At 48.4% G+C, this 10,722-nt stretch overlaps 1 protein-coding gene across 1 annotated transcript; it reads right to left on the bottom strand.

Moving 5' to 3' along the window:
- Positions 1 to 1,150: 1,150 nt before the first annotated feature.
- Mkrn2os (MKRN2 opposite strand) lies at positions 1,151 to 8,495 on the bottom strand. The gene is made up of 4 exons (XM_028863989.2): positions 7,482 to 8,495; positions 4,271 to 4,320; positions 2,945 to 3,107; positions 1,151 to 1,714 (listed from the first exon to the last, which is right to left on the bottom strand). Exons 1-4 carry the CDS (start codon positions 7,697 to 7,699, stop codon positions 1,492 to 1,494), a joined length of 654 nt encoding a protein of 217 aa, XP_028719822.1. The 5' UTR covers positions 7,700 to 8,495; the 3' UTR covers positions 1,151 to 1,491.
- Positions 8,496 to 10,722: the final 2,227 nt, after the last annotated feature.

The raw sequence follows: 10,722 nt of genomic DNA, 5'->3' as shown, positions 1-10,722 counted from the left end.
TCATGGGGTGTTAGGTATGCTTTCATGGGGTGTTGGGTGGCCAGTCAGTCATAGGGTGTTGGGTATGCTTTCATGGGGTGTTGGGTGGCCAGTCAGTCATGGGGTGTTGGGTATGCTTTCATGGGGTGTTGGGTGACCAGCCAGTCATGGGTGTTGGGTATGCTTTCATGTGGCGTTGGGTGTCCTGTCCACCATAGGGTGTTGGGTGACCAGTCAGTCATGGGGTGTTGGGTATGCTTTCATGGGGTGTTGGGTGACCAGTCAGTCATGGGGTGTCGGGTATGCTTTCATGGGGTGTTGGGTGTCCTGTCCATCATAGGGTGTTGGGTATGCTTTCATGGGGTGTTGGGTGCCCTGTCTGTCATGGGCTGTTGGGTGTCCTGTCATACGATGTTGGGTGTCCTGCTTTCAGTTTGTTCTGCCTAGAATGCGAGATCATCTGGGGAAGAAAAATGGCCCCAGAAGAAAACAGGCCAGAGAGACAATGAAGTCTGTTAGAGCGGTGGCCAGCTCTGTCAGAAGAGGGGTGAGGACACTTTCAAAGGCGTTTCTGTTGTACTTGGGGGTTTTGTCGATTTAATTTTGGATTATTATCTTTCTATTTAATGTGCATGGGTATTTTGCCTGCATGTATGTCTGTCCACCATGTGCCTGGTGCCCACAGAGGCCAGAAGAGGGTGTTGGATCCCCTGTAACTGGAGTAACAGGTGGTTGAGTTGCCAGGCGGGAGCTGGAAATTAAGCAAGTCGTCTGCAGGAGGAACAAGGGCTCTTAGCAGCTGAGCCTACTTTATTTCCCCAGCCCCTGTTACATTCGTTTCTGGTTTGTTTTGTTTATTGTTGACAATCCAGAGGTTCCTGTGCAGACAGACTCTCTGTCGTTTGACTTCATCCCCAGCCTTCCCATGTGCATTCAAGTGCAGACACAGACATGCTCACATCTGCAGAACCAACCTACCTCTCCTACCCCCAGCACCCTCTCTCGGGTCCTCACTCTTTTCAGTCACATCAAAAAGCAAATGTGTTCAGCTTAATTAATCGATAGAAAGTGTTTTCTTTCATGAGTAAATAAGGTTCTTCCACTTTGGTTAGTAACAGATTCTCAGCTTAAAAACACAACTGTTGGAGAAATTTAGTTGTAATCAATGTTGTTTTTTTTTTTTTTTTTTTTTTGAAACCCAGGGCAATTTAATTTTTTTTTTTAATTTAGGGGTGTGGTACAGGGGACTGGACCTACGGTCTCTTATATGATAGGCAGGTGGTTCTCCCACTGAACAATATACTTTGTGATTTTATTAGTTCTGTAAATTTTTATTTGTTTTTGTTAATTTTACACGTTTTTATAATATGCTTAAAGGAAAACCATACACATTTTTTATTAGCCACAGTTAAATACAGTTAGGCATCTGCAGTACCATTTAAAGGTAATAAACCTGAATGTCCTGTCCCAACCATACACACACACACACACACAGCCTTCAGCACAGACTGCTCAAGGGGGGCTTGTCACTGGGTGGGGATGGTCAGCCACGTGGAAGCCCCTCTCCTGGATGGCCCTGTAGAGCGTGATGTACTTGGAGGCCAGGCGCGTCCTCGGGATCACGTACTTCTCCGTGAACTCCCTCTTGTCCAGCTGCTCTTTGCCTTCCATGGCAAGGACACAGTTAACGAAGGTGAGGGCAAAGCTGGAGCAGTTGTGGTGGTTCTCGTCATACCTTGAAGAAGAGAAGAGTGAGCTCCAGTGACATAAGACGGCCATCACTGCTTTCCAGGCTGGGCTCGAACCCCTGCCTCAGGAGAGGCAAGATGGCTGAGGCCGCCATGCTGGCCCTTGAGAATGCTGACATTAAAAGCTGCTTGGTCAGCCAGGCAATGGTGGTGGCACATGCCTTTAATCCCAGCAGTCAGTGAGTTCGAGGCCAGCCTGGTCTACAGAGTGAGTTCCAGGACAGCTACGGTTATGAAGAGAGACCCTATCTCAAAAAAGAAATAAGATTATGAAATATAATATAGATTTTCTGTGTATATTTAAAAATGTTCTCATAGCTGGGCATAGTGACATCCTCTAATCCCAACACTCTGGAGGTTGAGGCAGGAGGATGGTGATCTTGTAGCCAGTCTGGGCTACACAGTGAGACCTTGTCTTGGGGGAAAAAACAACAATGGCTAGAGGATAGTTTAGCAGTTAAGAACCCTGTCTGATCTTCAAGAGGACCCAGATTCAGTTCCCAGCACCCACACAGCAGCTTACTCCAGTTCTAGGGGATCCTCTGACACCTTCATGTTTCCTTCTCAGGCACTGCATGCGTATGGCACACTTACTCTCAGGTTAAACCCCTGTACACATTGAAAATATATAAAATTCTTACAATAAATCTTAAAAATAAAAGCCTCCTGTCAGATCAGTGAAATAAGTAAGCAGGGCACGAAGCCCTCAAGACACTGACTGAGTGTGCAGCAAGAGTGTTTGCTGGCCCTGCTCCTCAGAAAACTTCCACGGCCCGAGTCCTGTGGCTGTTACTTTGCTGATCGCTGGGACCAACTACTGACAAGCAGCCGCTTACAGGAGGGCTTTATTTGGTCTCTGCGGGACCTGTCCAGCCTAGCGTCCTGTGGGAAGGCTGCTGGCAACCGAGGGGAGGCTTCCGCTCACATCTCCAAGGAGCAAGATACAGATGGGACAGGAAGGAAGGCAGCCTCTGAACCCCAAGCCCTGTCCCACGACACCCACCTCCTCCAGCCAGGCCCCACCATCTGGAGAACCAAGTGTTCAAGTGTGAATCTTTGAGGGACATTTTCTAGTCACTGGATTTAACTGTTCTCACAGACTGACAGTCTCAAGCGTGGACTCTACTTGAAACCCAGCAGTGACCACAGACCAGTGAGGATGCTACTTACATGACAAAAATGGGTGGCGGTGACTTGTAGTCTTTCTAGACACCTACCTGTGAGGCAGCCAGGCCGGCGAAGCAGAGAAGTCTTCCAAGTACTTGTCCCACTGGTCCATCAGTCCAAACATGCCGGGCTGCACTAGAGGAACGCCGAGACTCTGCTCCCACCCCGCCTCGTCACGCTGTATGCCGTGTGCGTTGTAGTTATACACGACCCCTGAAAACGCAGAGCCAAGGCAGTCCCCTGTGGCAGGTGCTCAGAAAACGACAGAAGCCATCGATCCTGTAATCTGTGTCACACTTGTCCACAGCTGTCAGGGCGGCTGTCCCTCTAGAGCAGTGCCCCTCAGTCTTCCTATTGCTGCAACCCTTTAATACAGTTCATCATGTGGTGGTGACCCCCCCAACCATAACGTTATATCGTTGCTACTTCATAACTGTCATTTTGCTGCTGTTCTCAATCATAATGTAAATATCTGATATTCAGGATATCTGATATATGACCCCAAGTGGGTTGTGACCCATAGGTTGAGAACCCTGATCTAGGGAGATACAGAGAGTCTTTTTTTTTTTTTTCCTTTTAAAAACTTTTGTTGTTGGGGTTAAACCCAGGGCCTCATGCATGCTAGGCAAGTATCCCGCCACTATGTCTCCCAGGAATATCTCAGTGGCCTCTGAGCTAAATCCTGCCAACGGATCATGGTGAGTAATCTCCTGCTTTTGACTTTTGTACTTGAGGTGGGACCCAGAGCCAGACTCAGGGTAGGCAAGTGCTCTGACACAGCCACCCCAGTCCACTTTTCTAAAGCCAAAGACTGCAGACCTCACCACATCCCGTTTCACTCTTCAAATCTAAAGCACTGGGACCCAGCATAGTGGGGAGACCCAGCGTAGTGGGGGGACCCAGCGTAGTGGGGAGACTCCGTATAGTGGGTTGTGAGAGGGGAACCAGAAGCTGCAGGCCCGCCATCTGGTTCAAACACAAGAACTGAGATCTTGATCGACTCAACTTCTGACCGTCCGTTGTTTCTTTCTCTTTAAACCCAACACAGATGTGTGCAGGTTTGTGGTGCTCTTTCTGAGGAAACATTAGACCTTCCCAGGGGCTGGGTGTGGCTCAGTGGTGGCGTGGGTTGATCATGCCTGGGTCCCATCCTGGCACCACTACAAAGTGTTCTTAGTCTTCCGAATATATAGACTATAAGTAGTGCTGACTTGCCCAAGTCACATGACCTGCTTTGGGTTGCAGGAGGAGAAGCAAGGAAGGCAGAATGGGTTTGTTGTTGCTGTTACCTCATCCCAACTGGAAACCCTCCTTTCCCCTTAGGGAGGTTTTCTTATAGGGTTTTCTTACGCTGGAAAAACGAAGGCAATGCTCACCACGTGTGTTAGTGAGTCCAACGTGCAGATCAGACTTTCCATCGTACTCCCTGAAACAGAGGGGTTGTTTGTATTGGGTGTTAGTTTGATAAGAAGTCCTGCTGAATAGCCCAGGCTGTCCTGGAACTCACGATCTTCCTGCCTCAGACCCCAGGGCAGCTGCGACTGCAAGTGTGCCATCTTGCCTATTGGCAAGCACTTCATGCCAAGCATGACTGAGGCATGGGCATTTAAAAGAGGAGTGTGTACACCCCACCCCCACCCCGGTAGCCTGTACCAGGCCCTGCCATCAGTTGCAGGCTGGCTAAAGGGTACAGCAGAAGCAGAACTCAGGACCCCCACACCCCCACGGGCATATGGTGGAAGAACTTCCTCCTCCCCTCTGGGAGTTCACGCACTATCCCACCAGCTAATGGGGGTGAGAGTGTCCTGGAGGCAGCGCAGAGACTCTCCGCCTTCTTCACCACAGCTCGGTGCAGCCTGTGACCCACTGCGCTCCCTAGATTGCTGTTTCTTACCGTTGCTCTGTCGGCTTGAGATTGTTCTGGTTTGGGTTGGTTAGTTCTGGGATCAAACCCAGGGCCTTACTCATCTTCAGCACATGGCTCTCTCTGTCCCCCACACACCCTTAAAATTGTTCTTTTTTATTTGTTTGTTTTTATTTAGGACACAGGTTCACCATGTAGCCCAAACTGGCCTTGAACCTGTAACCCAACACCAAATGTTGTTATTGTACATTAACAAAATAATAGACTTCATTATGACACTTTCTGGCATGTATCTAACGTGCTTTGATTAGGTTCCCACACCCTGCTCAGTAGGTCATTCCTAGGGCACCTTCCTAGTATTAGACTCAAATCTGGATATCTGGTACTTCAGTAGAACAAGCAACTCCAGCTTTATGATGGCCAAGGGCATGGATGACTGCTCCCCCCTCTCAGAGTCACCCCAGGGACTGTTTTGGGCTCATGGAGACCTCGTAGGCGCAGAGGCTAGAATGAGCAAGAATGTGTCTGTAGTGATGCTGGTTTCCCCACTCTGGGTGCTCCCCACTCTTCACTCCCTAGCTCCCTCTTAGCCAGGTCACCCTTCCTCCCATAAATTCTCAGTCATGTGACCGTTAGCTGGGTGTTGACTCTGGGCCTGTCGAGTCAGGCTGGGGACACAGGAAAGCGTGAGGCTCTGCCCTCCTGGCTTGCTTCCAGAAGGATCATTTCAGTTTTAGTGTGGCAAGCCTGTGTTTCCTCTAGTTTGTTACACTGGAGACTGAAGTTTGACAAACTGTAATCACTTGATAAGTATGGAGTTGGTGGTGTGGCCACGCCTTCTCCTCTAGCCCCTTTGCATGGATTATGGAAAGGCCTCCACCGCAGTTCTGGACAGGGCCCTCGGCTTGGTGAGTGGAGTTGAGGCTGAGGGTCAACACCTCCCACTGACCAGGCACCTTTGCGCAGTCCGCAACCTGCACAGCCACAGGAGCAGAGCTGACCAACCTCATTCAAGCAGAACCTGGCGGCTCCCTGGGGTCACTGTTCATTCTCCTTTTGTCACAAGTTTTGGGGGACTCAAGGCAGACTTGGAAACATGGATGAAAGGAATGAGTTTGGAGAGTCCGGTGGGCGGGGCTGCCATGGTTTTCTGCAGACACCATGGCATAGGACCAGTGTCCACACCTCTTTTCCCACTCTGCCCAGGTCAGGAAAGACCATGCCATCAGTATTAACATTGACCAGGGAATAAACAGGTGCTCATTACAAGGGAGGAGAGAGGAATTCAAGGCCAGCCTGGGCTACACAGCAAATTCAAGGCCAGCCTGGGCTAAGTTAACAACAACAAGTTAAAGAAAGGTTTTGAAGCAGAACAGAGATGATGGGAAAATGGAGACTTAGATCTACCCAAAGGAGTGAGGAGCTCCAGAAAAGGTGAATATTTGAATAACATCAAATATATTCTTATTGAAAGATAACTGTATGAATCTAAAATTAACAACCCCTCAGGGTTGGGGATTTAGCTCAGTGGTAGAGCATTTGCTAGGCCCTGGGTTCAGTCCTCAGCTCTGAAAAAAAAAAAAAAAAAGACAAAATACAAATAACAACCCTCTTATATGTGGATTTTCCTGGTTCTTTCTTAATAATGTAAATTTTAAGATGTACTTTATGAGTACAGGTGTTTTCCCTGTATATATGTGTATGCAGTGCCCACAGAGGCCAGAGGGGAGAGTTGAGAGTTGGATCCCTGGAACTGGAGTTACAGGTGGTCATGAGACACCATGGAGGTCCTGGGAACTGAACCTGGATCCTCTGGAAGAGCAGCCGGTGCTCTTTTAACAGCCGAGCCATCTCTCCAGCTTCACACTTGGCTCCTGCTGTTGAGTTTTCAAAGTTAACATTAAATTAACTTTGCACTTCCAGGAAAAAATATACTGCCTTTTTAATTGGAATTTTATTCATCTGTATGTTTTAATGCCTGGAAGAGCCAAATGCGTTGGCTCGTGTCTGTGATGTTAGCACTCAAAAGGCTGAGGCAGGAAGGTCACATGTTCAAGACCACCCTGGTCAATACTGCAAGCTCCAGGCCAGTCTGTCACACAGCAGGAGCCTGTCTCCAGGGAAAAGCAAAGGGCAGAGGGGTGGAAGTGCAGCTTAGCACGGGGCACTGGCCCAGCACACAGCCTCCAGGAGGCTCTGGGTTTGACCTCTAGCACTATAAAAAGAAGAGGAAATAAAAAGGAAAAGGGGAGGTGCCCTAGACGTCATTGTTAACTTAATTCACCTCCATCAAGAACTCTCTCTCAGGACTGTACTTTGCTCTGCGCACTGTACCTGCTTGCCACATAAGTATGAACTGTAGGTTACAGCGTTTCTCCAATAACATGCACTGCCAGGTTACCCCCAGTCAGCCACTCAGTGCACACTTTTCTCCTAAAGGCAGCGGGCATCTTCATACACCACCAGGTACAGTCTTTCACGTACTACATAAATGCGTACACAAACCCCAGGGCCTTCCCAAGGCAGGCAAGCCACACACCCTGGCCCCACAGCACCCACTCTAATGGACAAATGCGCCTTCAGATGAAGACATAAGGACAACGGCCTACCCAAAGCAACCCCCACACACTGCACAGCACAGCACATGGCCTTCCGAGACGGTTTAAAGGCTGGCACACAGCAGGAAACACGTGCACGGTTCATTTTAACTCGAGTCACCGTACCTGAGGAACGTCCCTCTCGTGGGTTTGAGGAGGAAAGAGCATTTCTCTTGATGCCCATTGGAGAACGGGTCTGAGATGCTGATAGGTGCGTCCTCTATCCTGGCGGAGCCCACGTCCCCCTGGCACAGGGGGCAGCACTGGGGTACACTGAAACTGTAGATGGACCTCTCGCAGTGCCTGAACTTAATCAGAGGCTTTCCAGCTCCTGCGAAGTGCATACCGTCTGACTCCTGGGCCACCAGCACAGGTTTCTGGAGACTTCCTTCTCTTCATGACACAGCTGGTACTGGCAAACTCATGCCACCTGAGTAACCTGATCGACGATGACATCATCATGGGCGGACGCTTCCAAAGCTAAGCCAGGTAGATTAACCAGTAACCAGGCTGTACCCGCTGGGCTCTTAAAGAGCTAGTTTTCATCTGAGCCGGCCTACCCCGTTTCTTTGCAGACCTGCCCATTCGCAGCCCTCCTTCCCCCGATCTTGTCTTGTGGAACTAATAGTAGACTCATTGTGACTGCATTCCTGTTGGAAGAGATAAACTGTTATAGTCCATCTGCAGTATGGGGTGGGCTCAAAGTTCATCAGAGGGCCATCAGATAAACAGGGCACTTGACTTCTCTCTCCTCTAACTGGCAGCTGGTGCCCAGGAGTCTCAGAACTCTGTGAGTTAGAAAGTTAAGGGCAGCCTGCTGCATGACACTGTCCCCCGTCAGAAAAGGGGCAGTCTCAAGGCCCAAATTATTCATTAGATAAGGCTTTGTGTCCCAAACCAATTGAGTAGGGACTTTACAGAAGAGGTAAGTCCCAGCCTTAAGGAAAAGGTGGCAGGAATTCCTTGTGATTGTGGGGACTTTAAAAACCACTATCTGTTGTCAAAACAGCAGGAGGCCATTTTTGCCTTTTCTCTATGCTAGTGTCCTGTCTACAGGATGGTACATTAAAAACTGCTTTGTTAGCTGGGCAGTGGTGGCCCATACCTTTAATCCCAGCACTTGAGAGGCAAAGGCAGGTGGATCTCTGTGAGTTCGAGGCCAGCCTGGACTACAGAGTGAGTTCCAGAATAGCCAGGGCTACATAAAAGAAATCCTGGCTCAAAAAACAAAAATAAACAAACTTCTTATTTTCACTAGTCTGTTGAATCTATTTTCTTATTTTCCACACAGCCTTCCTTTCTTTCTCAGAGAAACAAACTGTAATTGTTTCCCCAAAAGTACATTTCCCCCTCAAGACATATCCATCTTACAATGAATATAAAAACAAAAGCCAAAAACCAGTGTACATTAAATAAGAGTAAAAAAATTAAAATCCTGTTGCAGAGGAAGGGGCTCTTGCTGAAGCATCTGAGAGAGCAGCAGTATGAGGCCCCCTCAAGGCTCTAGAAGAATGCCCACTAGCCAGGGTCCCAGCAGAGTGGCCTCTTGCCCTTAGCAGTCAGTCTCGAGTATTTGAAATAGTTCAAGGGGTTTTGTTGTTGTTTTCTTCATTTTTTTCATTTAGCATTTAGAGTAGCCAGGACTGTCCTGTAGCAGGTAGAGCTATGAGACAGAGGAGGAATGACGTAGGGAACCACGAATTGGCATGGCTCCACACACACCATTCATAGGTGGGGTGGCCCCTGGAAGGGTAAGAAGGGAGCTTGTTTCAGAGTTAGCCATCTTCTTCGGGGGTGCGCACTGGCAGCTGTGTTCCTGGCTGTGTACCAAGGCCTTGCAGAGTGCTGCCTTCTCATCAAACTGTACTGAGATGGATGTGCCAGCTACAAACTACCTGTGTCTTACTGTCCCCAGCAGGATGGATCTGCCTGACCACTGGCTGTGGAGCAGCCCCCTCACATACCCTCAGGAGAGGGCCGGAGACACGGATGAGCAAGGCAGGGTTGTCTTTAAAGAAGTGAGGCAGCTGAGGTCTGCTGTTCTTTCTTGAGGTCACCACACAAAGTCCTGTCCTCTCAGCTCTGGTAAACTACTAAGTAATCTCTTTAGTCCCCCTACTCCTGCCCAACTTTTTTTCTTTTTAAGGCAAGGTCTCAAGTAGCCCAGGTTAGCCCAGAATGAGCTTGACCTCTGCCTCCAACTCTAGAATGCTGAGATTACAGGTGTGTACCACTATACTGGCTAGTTTTTATGGCAACTTGACACAAGCCAGAGTTATTTGGGAAGGGAAACCTCAATTAAGAAAATGCCTCTGCCAGACTGGCCTGTGGACAAACCTATGGTGCATTGTCTTGATTGATAATTGATATGGGAGGACCCAGCTCACTGTGGAGTGGTGGTCCTGCATGCTATAAGAAAGCAGGCTGAGCAAGCCACGGGGAGCAAGCCAGTAAGCAGCATTCCTCCATTGTTGTTGCTTCAGTTTCTGCCTCCAGGTTCCTGCCTTGAGCTCCTGCCCTGACTTCTCTCAGTGATGGACTGTTGCATGGAACTGCAAGCTGAAATAAACCCTTCCCTCCCCCAAGATACTTATGATCATACAAGGCTGTTTGCATGAACACAGAAGGGATCATGTACTTGAGCAAGGACAACTTGCTAGTGGTACACCACCAAGGAATATGACTCCCTTCTCCCAACAACCAACCACCAACTTCTTATAGCCCCTTGTGGAGGAGGTGGATCCTTATGAACCCCTCCCCCATTTGTGATGGAATGCTAATGAGTCCAACCTTTTTCTTTTTTCAGACAAAGTCTCACTATGTAGTCTTGGCTAGTCTGTGTAGACCAAGCTGGCCTCAAACTCATAGAGATCTAACTACCTCTGCTTCCTGACTAAAGGATTAGAATTAAAGGCATGCAGCACCACATCTGGCCACAGGCCCAGTCTTGTGCAGGTAGCTACAGCTGCTGGGAGTTCTAATGCTAATGCACAGAGGACAGCATTTCTTAGCATTCCTCCCATCCTCCAGCTTTTACATTCTTTTACCCTTTCTTCCATGATGTTCCCTGAGCCTTGCTTGCAGGGTTGAGTGTTGACATAGATGTCCTATTTAGAGCTGAGCACTCAGCAGACCTTACATGTTTAATACAGTGCACTACCTCTATACAAATGGAAAAAATAAGTATAATGTTTCCAGACCAATATGTATGCTGTTAATTTCTATACAAGGTCAATTCAACACAATAAACTGGGAGATACTTTTTCAAAGCTGACAACACAAACTATATTTGCAAAAATCAAAATTATATATATATATGTACATATTGCTTCAGTTTCTGTCTCCAGGCAATGCCTTGAGTAATGCG

This window comes from Peromyscus leucopus, chromosome 3 (genome assembly GCF_004664715.2).
Source record: "Peromyscus leucopus breed LL Stock chromosome 3, UCI_PerLeu_2.1, whole genome shotgun sequence".
Taxonomy (NCBI): Eukaryota; Metazoa; Chordata; class Mammalia; order Rodentia; family Cricetidae; genus Peromyscus; species Peromyscus leucopus.
This window is presented reverse-complemented; position numbering and strand designations above follow the sequence as displayed.